The sequence below is a fragment of the Sturnira hondurensis genome, unplaced genomic scaffold (genome assembly GCF_014824575.4).
Source record: "Sturnira hondurensis isolate 20B ecotype Veracruz unplaced genomic scaffold, ASM1482457v3 Scaffold0002039, whole genome shotgun sequence".
Taxonomy (NCBI): domain Eukaryota; kingdom Metazoa; phylum Chordata; class Mammalia; order Chiroptera; family Phyllostomidae; genus Sturnira; species Sturnira hondurensis.
In genome coordinates, this window is record NW_028074670.1 from 2917023 (window position 1) to 2933242 (window position 16220).

Here is a 16220-nt window from a genome sequence, read left to right on the forward strand (position 1 = left end):
ATGGGTAAACAGGTAATTATAATATTCAAGAAAGCGTACAAGATTAGAGTTAAAAGATTTGGAAAAATTGTGGGTTCACCCCACTATCATTGCTCCTGATAAGGAAATGTATGTGTTGGGAAGTTAGATCAAATGAATCTAATTATTTACACACAAAATGTCATAATGAGTTGATAATTTCTATTCTGTCCTCTATGGCTCCTTATCTTAACAGACACCTTGACAACTGCTTAAATACTACACATTATCTACTAAAACTGATTACTATAAATCCTTAAAAAAGATTTATATATCCTTTTACACAATCATTTTCTCTGTAAGATTTATTATTCAAAATAAGCCCTAGCTGGTGTAGCTCTGGATTGAGGGTGGGCCTGCAAACAAAAGGGTCATGGGTTTGATTCCCGGTCAGAGCACATGCCTGGGTTGTGGGCTGGGTCCCTGGTGGGTGGCTTCTGAAAGGCAACCACACATTGATGTTTCCCTCTCTTTCTCCCTCCCTTCCCTTCTCTCTAAAAATAAAGAAATAAAATCTTCAAAAAATCCCCACAAAATAAATTTGCCCGTCAGATTGTGGAAAACTTCTAAAATAATTTTTCTCTTTGATTTGCACCCCCCAAAATTTATTTATTTTTTTTTTAGAGAGGGAAAAGGAGAGAGAGAGAGAGAGAGAGAAACATCCATGCCTGGCTGCGTCTTCTGCATCTCCTACTGGGGACCCAGCCCACACCCAGGCATGTACCCTTACTGGGAATTTAACCGTCAACCCCTTGGTTCGCAGGCCAGCCACTCAATCCATAGAGACACAGCAGCCAGGGCTCTTCCTGATTTTTATTTCTTATCCAATTTGCATAACTGTAAGAAAATACTACCATGCTATTTCAAAATTAAACTTAATTTGTTACAAACACATCTAGGTCTTCGTTAAAAAGGGAATGTATCACTAACATATATGAAGCCTCTATAAAAAAAGGACACCCCCCCAACCCCTTTTCTCAAGAGTACAAAAGCAAAGAGCAAATAAATCAAGAAAAAAAAGTTGAAAACAGAAGTTCCCAGCAGTGAACTACTGAAGGACTGTTGTAATTATGTACAAAATAATACAACATAGATTTCTAGAAGTGAGAAAAGAATGTTGGTAAACCAAAAAGTGCTCTACCTTTCAAGCATAATGTTTGCACAAAAATTATAGGAGATTTACTAAACAAAGAACTGAAAGGTTAATTACACATCATTAATTAAAGGTGAAGGCATATTCCATTTAAAGATTTTATTTATTTATTTTCAGACAGAGAAGAAGCGTAGGAGAAAGAGAGGGAAAGAAACATCAACGTGTAGTTGTTTCTTGCGTGTCCCCTATCAGGGACCTGGCCCGCAACCCAGGCATGTGCCCTGACTAGGAATTGAACCAGTGACCCCTTGATTTGCAGGCCAGTGCTCAATCCACACAGCCGCACCAGCCAGGGTGGCATGTTCCATTTAAAAACAAAACCAAAAATCCCTGAAGGCTTTCTAATTAGCTGCAGTACAAGTCAGCTCAAATGTAAGATTTAAGAAAATTTTCAGGAGTCAGTCTTAATACCTTTTTATGTTCAAAGAAAAGTTTTCCCACCATGTTTCTTTCACAATCCAAACATATCCTCAATAGATTCCTCTTCTCTGCAATTCTAGGTTGATGGGTTCTAATAATTACATACAGTGCTACTTAAAGCCCTCTTAAATCTTAAAATTTTTATTTTACTTATTTCCATTTATTTTTAAAAGAGGGAAAGGGAGAGGGAGAGAGGGAGAGAAACATCCATCAGTTGCCTCTCTCATGCCCCCAACTAGGGCCCTGACCCAGAATCAAACCTGACCACCTTTCGTTTTGCGAGATGACGCCCAACCCACTGAGCCGTCCCAGTCAGGGTCCTCTTAATTCTTTCCACAGTCAGAATCCAACTAGTTGTTGCAATCTACTAAATCTCACGATAACTAGGAAGGTTTTTAAAAACGTATACTTAATTTCAAAATCGCATTGTTTATATTTGGTATTTACATAAAGACCCCCAAAACTACACCAAATCTGCTGTTTAAATTTTAACTAATAATTGCCTTCACTATGCATTCTATTTCAGATGTTATTTTTCACAGTCTGGATCTGAAGGGTCTTCCATACCCTCAAAATTAAAAACCTCTGAAGTAATCTTACATTATTCTTAAGAAAGGAGACAAATCCTCAGGCTGGGGCCTTAGCTGAATTCCTAGCTGAAAAGGGAAACAAAAATATATTCAAGGACTACCAAGCTGTTTTCAAAATTAACCTTCACACGATCACAGTTCGATTCCCAGTCAGGGCACATGCTTGGGTTGCAGGCCAGTTCCCAGCAGGGGACTCATGAGAGGCAACCATACATTGATATTTCTCTCCTTCTCTCCTTCCCTCCTCTCTAAAGATAAATAAATTTTAAAAAATCTTAAAAAAAAATTAACCTTCAGTAGGCTTTCTCACTGGCCATGTCAGGTACCAGTAAATCCTTATGGGTGGTGACAGCTAGTATCTGTGATGATATATCTGGTTAGAGGAGTGAGACCCTTAAATCCTATTGGCAGGTATAAGGTGATGGGTCTTGAGGACACATGCAGGGCAAAGCCAAATAGCAAACTGAGCATTTAGAAGGAAAAGGAGATCTAGTCAGTTATTATGTGAATATAATCCTCCACCAAAATGGCATGAGTCATGCAAACTCCAGAACTGAAAAATGTTTGATTAACGCTGACTTTGCCAAATACTGGGGGTGGGGTAAGAGGGGACACACAGTAGTATCGCTAGGGCATTTTCATGTAACTACCATATTAGAGCTGACAACATGCTTCACATACATACAGAAAGGCATTCAAAATACTTAACGACTGGTATGGTGCAGGCACCGATCCTTCAGCACGACGCACTCACTGGCTTCCACTCTGAAGGACCGGTGCCTGTGCCACAGCAGCCCTGATCTGGGACGTGACTTACATGATGCAAAGAAAAACCCTGCACCTTCACGTCAAAGACTCTTGTCTGTATACCATTTTTCACTTTGAAATGTCTGAGTATGTTACGGGTGGGAACAAAGGCAGATGAAGTGCTCATGCAGACTAAGAGTTGATGGGGGCGGGGGAATTTCTTAAAATATTCCACAAGTAGACTTCTGCCAAGATGGAGGCGTAGGTGGAGGCACTGTGCCTTCTCCCACAATCAAGTTTGAATACAACAAAGGTTTGGTAAACAAAGACGCAGCCAAAGAACAGAAAATTGAACTATACGGAAGTCCAACAACAACGAACTGTTCAACCGGGACCGGTAAGAGGGGCAGAGCCAGCAGCAGAGCAGGGTGGGGCAGGAAAAATCCGCCAAGGCGCTTCGCAAGCAGCCAGAGTAGCAGCGGGTGGCAACGCAGACCCAGTGAGGGTGCGGGGCAGGCTGGCCACGGTCACACATTCATGCGCAGATAGGCCAGCAGAGGAGTGAGCAGTGAGACGGACGCACAGGCCCCAGCGGGTGAACCCAGTGAGTGCGCAAAGCGGCAGGCTGACCGCGGTCGCACATTCGAGTGCAGTGGGACATATGCGTAGCCCTGGCGGAGGGAGGGGGCAGACCGAACCACCATTGCTTTCCTTTGGCCCCGCCCCCACATACAGTGTCATAACCCAGAGACTGAGTTGCCAGCGACTGAGTTGCCCCACCCTGGTGAACATCTAGGGCTCCACTCCTCATATGTAACAGGCACAAACAGTCCAAAATGTGGCTCAAGAAGAACTCAAAGCCCCAGAGCCAATAACTCTAAGTGACCGAGAAATAGCGAACCTCTCAGATGCACAGTTCAAAATACTGGTGATCAGGATGCTCACAGAACTGGTTGATTATAGTCACAAATTAGAGGAACATATGAAGGCTAAACTAATTGAAATGAAGAGAAATGCACAGGAAACCAATAGTGATGGAAAGGATACTGGGACTCAAGTCAAGGGAGTGGACCAGAAAGAAGAACAAAACATCCAACCAGAAAAGAATGAAGAAACAAGAATTCAAAAAAATGAGGAGAGGCTTAGGAACCTCCAGGACATCTTTAAACATTCCAATATCCGGAGTATAGGGGTACCAGAAGGGGAAAAGAAACAGCCACGAGTGGAAAACGTATCTGAACAAATAATAAAAGAGAACTTCCCCAGTCTGGCAAAGGAAATAGACTTCCAGGAAATCCAGGAAGCTCAGAGAGTCCCAAAGAAGCTGGACCCAAGAAGGAGCACACTAAGGCACATCATAATTACACTAGCTAAGATTAAAATGAGGGAGAGAATCCTAAAAGCAGCAAGAGATAAGGGGACAGTCACCTACAAAAGAGTTCCCATCAGACTGTCAGTGGATTTCTCAAAAGAGACCTTACAGGCAAGAAGGGCTGGAAAGAAGTATTCCAAGTCATGAAATCCAAAGACCTATAGCCAAGATTGCTTTATCCAGCAAAACTTTCATTTAGAATGGAAGGACAGATAAAGTGCTTCTCAGATAAGGTCAAGTTCAAGGAGTTCATCATCACCAAGCCCTTATTATATGAAATGTTAAAGGGACTTATCTAAGAAAAAGAAGATAAAAAATATGAACAGTGAAAGGACAGCAAACTCACAGTTATTAACAACCACACCTAAAACAAAAGCAAACCAAGAGGACAGCTAGATCAGGAGTGGAACCATAGAAATGAACATCACATGGAGGGTTAGCAATAGGGGACTGGGAGGAGGAGAAGCGGGGAGAAGATACAGAAAATAAGTAGCATAGACAGTAGGTAGAAAATAGATAAGGGGGAGGGCAAGAATAGTGGGGGAAATATGGAATCTAAAGAACTTGAGACACGTGGTCATAAACTAAAGGGGGGATGGTGGGGAGGGTGTGCAGGGTGGAGGGGAATGAAGGGGGGAATAGAACAACTGTAATGGTATAATCAATAAAATATATTTTAAAAATATTCCACAAATACCAATATGAAAAACAGTATAGCCACTGCCTTGAGCTACATTCCAAAAGCACAGAAACTTAATGAAGGCCCATAATTGAACATAGCTTTAAGAGCCGGACCACAAAATCACTTGTAGATGGTCAGTAATTAGTTTTCAAACTATGTACCAGGTATGAAGGAGTATAAAATTATATTTACTTTCAGGAAAAAAAAAAGGCCAAGCTGGTGGGGATTACTTCTTATTCTAAAAAACTAATAGCTTTTTATTCAAGGATAGGACTTAAATTTCCACTAGAGTTTCTAATTTTGGATGTGAAAAACTGAGCCCTGGTAGGTTGATGAAAGTACAGTAGGGCCTGTTGGGTAATAATAATTTTAAGAGTGCCTAGTTTACAATAAGGGAAACCTCTCCTTCACTGTATTTGGGTAAATAAAGTACCTAAGTTTGACAGAAATGAATCAAAGACAACTTATCCCAGGTTTTGCACAACTAGAATGAAGATGCAATCAAGTCAGCATTGTTCATACTGGTACCTGGAGCTGCACCAAAAGGAAGCAGAGTCGCCTTTACAGAACAAGAAGAACGAAATAAGAATAGCAGTGGAATGTCAAAACAGTGTTTTGAGGCTCCCCAACACGCAGGATAAGAGCATTTCTGAGCCATCAGACAATAAAATTTGGCTCAGAAAATGAACTTTGGACTATATAATGTAAATTTACCACCTAGCTGATAAATCTTTAACAACTTTAGGCATCAAAGTAGCAATGTAATTGGGAATGAACGTGAACCTGTACCACTCACAGCTGTAATGGCAGAGCTGTAGGGGAGACAAAACAGGACTGTGGTTAAGTGGAGCTCTGCAACTCAGAGGGACTCTGGCTGAGTTCAAACACTTGGCTCTGCCCCTACTAGCTGTATGTCTTTGGACATACTACTTTATTTCTCTTCAGTTTCGATTCATTTGTTTTGAGTTCATTTAGGGGCTTATTAGTTGATGCAGTGTGCAAAAGCATGTGCTGAAATTCTCCAAATTCCATACCAACAGTTCCATTTTTCACCTCTTTATTATTCTTTTAATCCCCACCAGAGGAGATGCTTACTAATTTTAGGGAGAGGAGAAGGGAGTGAGAGAGAAACACTGACTGGCTGCCTTGCACATGTGCCCCAACTGGGGACCGAACCCATAACCTAGGTATGTACCCTGACCAGATATTGCACCCATGACCTTTCAGTTTACAAGATGATGCTCTAACCAACTGAGTCACACCAGCCAGAGCTCTCACCTGTTACATTATCATTAACAATGGTAAAGAGGGGGAGGGAACTGCTGAATGTACTTTATCATCTATTGAAGTTGGATATATGCGAAATCAGATGTCAAGCAAAATATCCAAAAAGCTTTCAATGCAAGACTTAAAAAAATATTTTATTTATTTGTTTAAAGATTTTATTTATTTTTAGACAGAGGGGAAGGGAGAAAGAAAGACAGGGAAAGAAACATCAGTGTGTGGCTGACTCTCTCATACCACCTGCTTGGGACCTGGCCTGCAATCTAGGCATGTGTCCTGACTGGAAATTAAACTGGTGACCCTTTGGTTCACAGGCCGGCACTCAATCCACAAAGCCACACCAGCCAGGGCAAGACTTTGTGTATTATTCCTTGTCTTTGGCTTTTAGCCACTGGAAAAGATCAGAGTACAGGGAACTTCTAGGGACCTCAGAGCTTTGAACTATGAAGCAAGAGATTTGATCTGATGAAAACCAAGTAAATCAGTGAGATGTGACAATGGATTACTACTTAATATGTGACCAAAGATTTGTTCTTTGCTTATTTTTTTAGAGAGGGGGAAGGATAAAAAGAGGGAGAGAAACATCGATCAACTGCTTCTTGCACGCCCCCAACTGAGGACCTGACTCACAACTCAGGGATGTGCCCTGACTGGGAATTCAACCAGCAAATTTTGGTTCGCAGGCTGGCACTCAATCCACTGAGACACACCAGCCAGAGTGTGACCAAAGATTTTTAAATTTCCTTTGAAGGTTTCTTTATAGAAAAAAAAAATTAAGCGGGTAGCAGGAGTACTATAAAAAGAGCTGTGCTGCAGGCTGAAGTGCTTTGAATCTTTTCACAGTGTGTTTACTGAAAACTCTGGATTTGGTTAAGATTCTACACTCTGCTTTTTAGCAATAATAGTGCAAAAATGAATAGTGTAGACAAATGAGGGGCATTCATTATCTTGCACACATGCTGCTTCCTAAGATGTGTAAAACTGCTGTTAAAAGTTAACTCTAGTAATATGCAAACTTAGAAGACACATGATAGTGACATAGCATTATTTACTGTTAGAAGTGATGTCCTTTACCGCATCATTTTAGATACAAGGCTGCTTTACTTACCACTTCTGTTGACGTTTCTGCGTGTTCAGACGTAACATGTTCTTGAAGAGATGTCTCCGTATAGCCCATTTTTCCACAATAGGGACAAGTAAAAGACTGTGGCTGCTCTACAGAGAAAGCTTCCCCACCATAGTACAAATCTGAAAAATAAAGTAGAGTTGAACTGAGAAATAACTGTTATTAGTTTTTTAAATATGTAAAGATGTAATCAATGGCTCGAAAGCTTTTTTTAAAGCATGCCTGAAACCTCCACCGACAACCGTGCTGTTGGCGAGAGCTCAGATACCTCCCTGTCTACATCTACAACACCCTTACTCTCACAAGGGTTCCACAACAGCCCTCCAACTTCCTGCTCCATACAGCTATTACAACCTCCAGAGAAAAACAAAGCAAAAAGCTTTTTAATCCCTTCATTTAATGTCAAAACATCTCTCATTTCACATCCAGTTCTAATTTCACTGTAGTTTACTTTTCCTCTGTGTACACTATGGCAATACCAATGTCAACACAAAGAAGTCAGCAGGGCGCATCATATACAAAAACACAAGAAGTAACAAGCACGACTGATACGCCAACTCCCAGGTGCAGTTTTGTTTGTAGAACATACAGCATTCGTGCAGCAGGAAGGACCCCCGGCGTTCAGTTCTTTTTAGTGCTAACTTGATTGAGTACAGCATTACTGTAGCAGCACACACTGCTCAGCTTGGTTAGTGAAGAGCCAACCAATTAGTGAGAGTCTGGGAATAACCAGTTTGCCTCACTAGTACATCTCAAGGATTAAGTCTGCTTTCCTCCATTAGTAGTACACAAAAAGTGTAATGGAAAGTATTATATTTAGTAGGTTATGTTGCTGCAATACAAAGAACTATCTCATTACTTAACACAAAAAATAAAAAGCCTAAATTTAAGAGGGTATGATCATTTTTGTAAGAAGAGAAAAGGGAAGGAAGTGTTCACTACATGATTTGTTCACATTCATTTTTAGGGAGATTTAGACTATCTTAAAAATATGTACCTGCTACATATATATTGTTCATTAGACTTGCCAGGTGCATTTGGGTATGTGGGGATAATATAAAAAAATAATAGAACTTCTTCACCTTTCAAGGGCATCTACAAAAAAGTCACAGATAACGCTGTACTGGCGGAAGACTCGATTCTTTCCCTCTAAGACCAGAAACGAGACAAGAATATCCACTCTATGTTTCATATGTTTATATGAAACAGAAATCATAGAAATGAGACATAGTAGAACAAATTTCAGTGTTTTACTGCAGGATCTAACCAAAGTAATTAGGCGAGAAAATGAAACGAGAGCAATCAAGATAGAAAGAACAAAGTAAAACTATCTCTATTAGCAGATGATGTGACATATATACAGAAAATCCTACAGAATCCACTACAAAACTATTAGAAGGAATAAAAGAGATCAGTAAGGCCACAGGATACAAATTCTATATACAAATACCAGTTGTTTTTCTACATGTTTTCAGGAAATAGTACAAAAATAAAATTTTAAAAATTTCACTTAAAATAGCAAAAAGTGAAATACTTAGAAATATATTTAAAGAAAGAAGTATAAAATTTATTCTCTGATATAACTAGAAAACATTGTTGAAAAAAACTGAGATGACCTAAATGAACAGAAAGATATCCCATGTAGAGGGACTGACAGACTTCAATATTGCTACTCTCCAAAGTGATCTACAGATTCAAAACAATCCCTATCAAAATCCCAATGGCTTGCCCTGACTGGTGTAGCTCGGTGGATTGAGCGCGGCCTGCGAACCACACGATCGCAGTTCGATTCCCAGTTAGGGCACATGCCTGGGCTGTGGGCCAGTTCCCAGCAGGGAACTCACGAGAGGCAACCATACATTAATGTTTTTCTCCTTCTCTCCTTCCTTTCCTCTCTAAATGATAAATAAATAAAATCTTTAAAAAAAAATCCCAATGGCTTATCTGCAGAAATGTGACAAACTGATCCCAAAATTCACACAGAAACTCAGGGATCTAGAATACCCAAAATAATCTTGTAAAAGAACCAGGCTGGAAGATTCACACCTCTCCATTTCAAAGCTTACCACAAAGCTACAGTTACCAAGACAGGGTGGTACCGGCATGAAGACAGACATATAAATCAATGAAGTAGCTTAAGAGTCCAGAAATAAACACTTGCATTTATGACAGACTTTTTTTTAAACCAGCATTATTGAGATAACTTTGACATATGAAAATTGTATATACTAATAGTGTACAACTTGGAGTTTTCATTTTTGTATACACTGTGGAAAGACTATCACATTCAAACTAATTAACATACCCACCACCTCTATACAGTTACCATTTTGTGTGTGTGTGTGTGTTGATACAGAACATAATATTGCTAACTACGGTCACCATGCTGTGCATTAGAACTTACTCATCTTGCATAACAAAACTCTGTACCCTCTGACCTACATCACCCTATTTCCTCCTTCTGGCCAACTGGTTTCCAATAAGGATGCCAAAACAATTCACTGGGTAAATAACTGTCTTTTCAACAAGTGATGCTGGAACAACTGAATAACCACATGCAAAAGATTAGAGTTGAACCTCTACCTCATTCCATATACAAAAATTATATCAAAGTGATCAAAATCTAAATGCAAAAGCTAAAAAACATAAAACTTAGAAGAAAACATAGTTTTAAATCTTTGTCATCTTGAATTAGGCAATAGGTTTCCTAGATGTGATACCAAAAGCACACCGTAAGGGAAAAAAACACATAAACTGACATCAAAATTAAAACTTGTGTACTTCAAAACACACCATCAAGAAAGTGTAAGGGCAACCCATGGAATGGAGAAAACTTCTGAAAATCATTCACCAGATAAGGAATTTGTATACAAAATATACAATGAGCTATTAAAGCTCAGTGATAAAGAGATATATTCCCCAATTTAAAACTTTGCAAAGGATCTGAATAAACATTTCTCGAAAGTAGATAGATATACAAGTGGCTTTTCAGCACAAGAAAAGATGGTCAACATTAGCCATCAGAGAAATGCAAATTCAAACCACACGAAATACCACCACTTCACACCCACTAGGATGACTATAATAAACATTAAGACAGATAATAACAAGTGCTGACTGTGTAAGAGATTATATCAATGAAACATTTTCTTATGGCTGACAATACTTTCTTCCCATCAACTGTAGAAATAATCTGCTTCCTGATAACGACAGCAAGAACACCAGTGTACTATCAGCAAGAACAGTCAGTTTAATTTCACCCCTCTTTTACTGAGGTTCTCTTCCATTTTATATCTTATCAGTTATGGAGATTTCATGTATAGATTTATATATGGATGACCTTCATAAATAAGTAAACTACGAGTAGGAGAAAGAATTACTCAGAATTTATAAAAGTAAAATTCATGTTATTTTTAATAAATTTGGAGCCTCGTCCACACTAGAGGGGATATAGTATCAGAACATTCTGCCTTTACTTCTTCATACACATACGCACAAGATTTTCAACGATAACAACCCCCTAAAACTTTATGAAATACGTACCAAAATCTACCCTTGTTAATATACACTGCATTGGGTGGTCAGTTGTATGCCTTGTTGTTGTTGCACCACTTTCATAACAAGACGCACAAAGATCGTAATCGTAGCAAATTAAACACTTATATCTGCGACCTCGGAAATTTCCTTTTAAACATGCATCACAGCTGACACCTATAAAAAAGAAGAAATATTGTTAATTAGTAGCTGTAAAAAGCTATTCTCCATTTCATGTTTACAAATTTTTAAGCTGCTCACTTAATCCCATATTAGCTTTCCCAAATGACTAGAAACACCATAGTAAAATGATACAGGAATATCCAACAATATGGTAATTTTGTTACCCTGATTTACACTTAATGAAAATACTTAAAATGTTTGACAAAATGTTAAAAAACTAAACTCACAGACACAACAGATGGGTGGTTATCAGAGGGAAAGGAGGTGAAATGGGTAAATGGAGCCAAATATATGGTGACAGATGGAAGGTAGACTTTTGGTGATGAGCGTGCTACAGTGTACACAAACATCAAATTATAATTTTGCACACCTAAAACTTATGTTATAAACCAATGTTACCTCAACTGAAAAAAAAAATGCTTTGATGAGCTAGCAAGAGGGTAAAAACCAAGTGAAAGAGGAAATGGTAACTGGAATCACTAAAGTGGACAGGTGGGCATTTATTTGCCAAAGCAAGTAAAAATCTGAGCTTAGATTCCCATAGCATTGTAAGACAAAAAACAGGAAGCAAAGACCAAGATCTGCTAAAGGTAGAGTATCTAGCAGGCAATTCCTCATAGAGCCGAGCCTCTTATTTGTCAGGTCCTTGAATAATGCCATGTCATTCTAACACTCCCGAGAAAAAAACAAGATTGATTCCGGGCGGGGGCCACTGCCTGTGTGGAGTGGGCTGACACCTTCTGCTCGCGTCCACGCAGGTTTTCTCTGAGGACTCCGGTTTCCTCCCACTTCCTAAAGATGTGCATGTGAGGTGAGCTGGCGTGTCCTTGCCGTCCCAGTCTGAGACAAGGGTGGGTGTGAGTGGCTCTGCAGTGGAAAGGGTTCGGTCTGGGCTCAGCTCCCACCTTGCATCCTGAGGTGCTGGGAGAGACTCCAACCACCACCAACCTGAACTGAGATCAATAGGTTGGGAAAGATGACCATACTTGTTTGTATTCATCCTTCTTAAATGTCTGTGCAGCTCGTGTTTATTTCAGTGTTTAGTATTACAAGTATTTGGGGTCTTTATTTAGGTTTGGTGATGTTTGTGTGATAAAAAAAATAAGCCACAGCTTAATCTTTGTTTCTATCAATTAGCCTCTGATAAAACTGACTTCGCTGCAGCTTTAGAACCCATGGATGACATGAAGTGATGACTTGATTTATACCTTCAGTGTATGAGTGAGCTAGAAATTCTCTCTATAGGGTTACAGAATTTGCCTTAGTAAAATTTCTCCTCGCCCACAGCATAAAAGAACATAAATCTCCGAAAAGACAGAATCACAAATCAGGTGAGCCATCTACTAAGTGGACCGCCCAAGTTCAGACTACCAAATGATTCCCAAATGGTTCTCGAGTCAAGAATTTAGTCTGGCCCTGGCTGGTGTAGCTCAGTGGATTGAGCACGGGCCTGCGAACCAGACAATCGCGGTTCGATTCCCAGTCAGGGCACATGATTGGGTTGCAGGCCAGTTTCCGACAGGGGCCAGTTCCCTGCAGGGGATGCACAAGAAGCAACCATACATTGATGTTTCCTTCCTCTCTCCTTCCCTTCCCCTCTAAAGATAAATAAATAAAATGTTTAAAAAAAAAATTTAGTCTGGTTCGCAGGCCCACACTCAATCCACTGAGCTACACCAGCCAGGGCAGAAGAATTTAGTTTACACACAAAGAACAAAACACTAGGAGAAAGCAGCAGCAGAAACAGACAGCAGAATTAGTCTGCAAAGAGTGGCTCAGTCCCTGTATCAGATGTGTATCAAATAATACTTCATAGGTTAAAAGAAATAAAAGAAGTGTGAAAAGAGGCAACCAACACGTGGGGAAATGACCCCTAAAACATATAAATATTTAAAAATAACATGAAAATTTAAAACTCGACAGGCAGATTTTTTATACGAAAAGCCTTTTTTACTCACATATGACATGCTTGTTTACAGTGAAAACCCAAATAAAGCTAAATTATTAGGCTAAGTATTTTAAGCAAGGTTGCTAAATATAAAAACCAATTTAATAAAATAAGTATCACTAAAAACTACACCATTTATGATTCCACTTATAGGAGGCATTTAGATTAGTCAAACCATACAAAAGAAGAAGAAGAACAGTGATTACCAGGAGTATGAAGGGAGTACTGTTGAATGGGCACAGGGTTTCAGTTTGGGGTGGTGGAAAAATTCTGGAGATGGATAGTGGTGATGGCTGCACAACAATGTAAATGGACTTCATGTCACCAAATTGTACATGCAGCCCTGACTGGTGTGGCTCAGTTGGTTGGGCATTGTCTCATGTACTGAAAAGCCACTGGTCCAGGGCACATGCCTAGGTGGTGGGCTTAGTCCCCAGTGAAGGAGCAAATGAGAGGCAACCATTTGTAACAGTATTGTTAAAAAGTGCCTATGAATCAATCTAACAAAAAGTTTTGACTGGATGGGGAGGAGTTAAAAAAAATTTTAGGAAAGCAAATTAGTTCACAAACTAGAAGCTTCAACTAACAAAATGTCCTTCTCCCCAAACTGATCTGAGGATTCAACACAATTCCAATCAAAATTACAATATAACTGTTTGTGACATATGGTGAGCTGACTCGAATTTTTGTACAAGTTGCAAAGGGCCAAGAGCAGCCAGGATATTCCTGAAGAAAAGCAAGATGGAGGAATTTGCTTAAGGTGTCAAGAGCTATTACAAATCTACAGAAATTAAGACAGAATAGCATTGGCAAGGAGACAAACTGACCTATGGAACAGAACAGACAGCCCAGAGACAGAGCACACAGGCTGGAATCTGTTATATGTCAGTAAGGTCACTAGAGGCCAGTGGGGAAGAGGGAAAGAGGCAATAAATGGTGCTAGGACGGGGGGTTATTCATATGTGGGGAAAACAAAACTGAATCTCTTCTACAGAATCTCACACACAAAATCAATTCCAGACAGTTAAAGACAAATGTGACAGGAAAAAAAGTCTCTGGAAGACAATATAGAGGAATATTTCTTATGGGCTCAGAGTAGAAACTATTTAAAACTATTTCTTAAAACATACACATAACACACACACAGTCCATGCAATTCAACCACATCTGTATTAAGTGTGTTAAAAAAATATGTACTATTGGGTGTTCTAGGTGGTAGGGATACAGTGAGGAGCAAAACAAACAAAGCTGTGTCCCCATGAAGCTAATAGTTTAGTGGGTGAAAACAGGAACAAAAACTAAGTTATAAAGCAATTTAGAAGTACTATGGAGAAAAATAAAGCAGAAAAGGATACACTGTGGAAAAAGAAAGCTTCACTGAACAAACATTTGAGTAAAAAGATAGGACACTTCAAAATCTGCTTATTCAACATAGCTTCCAGGCATGACAACACTTTAAGCATAACACCGAAAATATTTAAAAGGGATGAATATCTACTTAGGTTCACAAATACAAATTTAATGTAACTGGTACAATAACTTTGCCAAGCAAATGTAGTGTGAACTGTTCTTATAAAGGTGCCAGAAAGGCAAACCCAGCTCTGAACACTAACTTCTTGGTGCATCCTATCTGAAATTCCTTGGCAGGCCCTTTTTTTGGTGGTAGAAATGCCTACTCACAAGTGTAAATGAACAAAGCTTAAGGTGACTGAGGATGGTGATACTGCCAAACACTGTTTGCTTTTCAGCAGGAAGACGTGGATGGTGCTTGTTGCAGGCTCTCCTAAGGGCTGAATGGGGGCGGGGGGGGCAGGGAGTACCAGGCTTCACCTACAGTTCAACTGGAAATAGTTGTTGTTTTTTAATCAACTATTTTTGATGGAATTGTTTCTAAAATGTATGTTTTCTTTTTTTTAAAGATTTATTTATTTATTTATCTTTAGATGGGAAGGAGAGGGAAAGAAACATCAATGTATGGTTGCCTTTTGTGCATCCCCTGCTGGGAGTTGGCCTGCAGGGAACCAGCCTGCAACCCACGCATGTGCCCTGACTGGGAATCAAACCATGATCCTCTAGTTCGCAGGCCCGCGCTCAATCCACTGAGCTACACCAGCCAGGGCTTAAAATGTATGTTTTCTAACTTCTTAAACACCAAAAGACATTTAACATATTTTATGCCTCAATTTGTGTTTTTATTTCAAACGCAAATATCTATTTCAGTCACACCATTAAACACGTTACATCAGTAAGTTTTCAGCAGGATTTCTCACAACATAAGGGCCACTTTATAATAATCTATGGTGGCCAGGATGCTACAGAGGATTTGTTTTTGTGATTAATGAATTGTAAATAAGAAATAAGCCCTGGCTGGTGTAGCTCATTGGATTGAGCGCGGGCCTGTGAACCAAAGGATCGCGGTTCGATTCCCAGTCAGGGCATGTGCCTGGGTTGCAGGCCAGTTCCCAGCAGGGGACACACAAGAGGCAACCATACATTGATATTTCTCTCCCTCTCTCCTTCCCTTCCCCTCTAAAGGTAAATAAATAAAATAAAACAAATCTTTAAAAAAAAAAGGATGGAGTACTTACTCCATTCACTCTAAAAAAAAGCCCCGGCTGGTGTGGCTCAGTGGATTGAGCGCCGGCCTGCCAACCAAAGGGTCACTGGTTTTATTCCTAGTCAGGGCACATGCCTGGGTTGCAGGCCAGGTCCCCAGTCAGGGGTGTGTGAGGGGCAACCACACACTGATGTTTTCCTCCCTCTCTGTCTCTCTCCCTTCTCCTCTCTCTAAAAATAAATAAATAAAATCTTTTCTAAAAATCAGGGAAATAAAAATATTTTATAACAGCTTTCCATATAGCCTGCTACCCATTCTCATTGTAATAGCTCTGCTCTTTAATACCTGCAATCTGCCATCATAAGCGTAAGTCAGTATCTAACTTTACAGAAGATTCCATAACCTCCTCTGATATGAAAGTAGCTAAAAGTCTAACTGAAAGCACAGATGCATGCATAAGCTTGGCCAGTTTCTCTATAGCATCCCGCTTCCCTTGCCCCCACTTAGAATTATTAAATCTCATTAGTTTCGAAAAGGACCCAGATTTCCCACTAAAAAAAAAAACACAGAGTCCCTTCTAAGTATATTGGTCAGAATTCATTTTAA

At 39.7% G+C, this 16220-nt stretch overlaps 1 protein-coding gene across 1 annotated transcript in view; it reads right to left on the reverse strand.

The window, feature by feature from the left end:
- Positions 1 to 16220, reverse strand: part of KCMF1 (potassium channel modulatory factor 1) — a 78352-nt gene that overhangs the window by 22753 nt on the left and 39379 nt on the right. Inside the window, exons 2-3 of the mRNA XM_037039553.1 lie at positions 10936 to 11103; positions 7375 to 7514 (exon numbers count right to left, since the gene is read on the reverse strand). Of these exons, the coding sequence (XP_036895448.1) occupies positions 7375 to 7514; positions 10936 to 10966 (171 nt within the window). The 5' untranslated portion in view covers positions 10967 to 11103. The remainder of the gene's footprint in view (positions 1 to 7374; positions 7515 to 10935; positions 11104 to 16220) is intronic.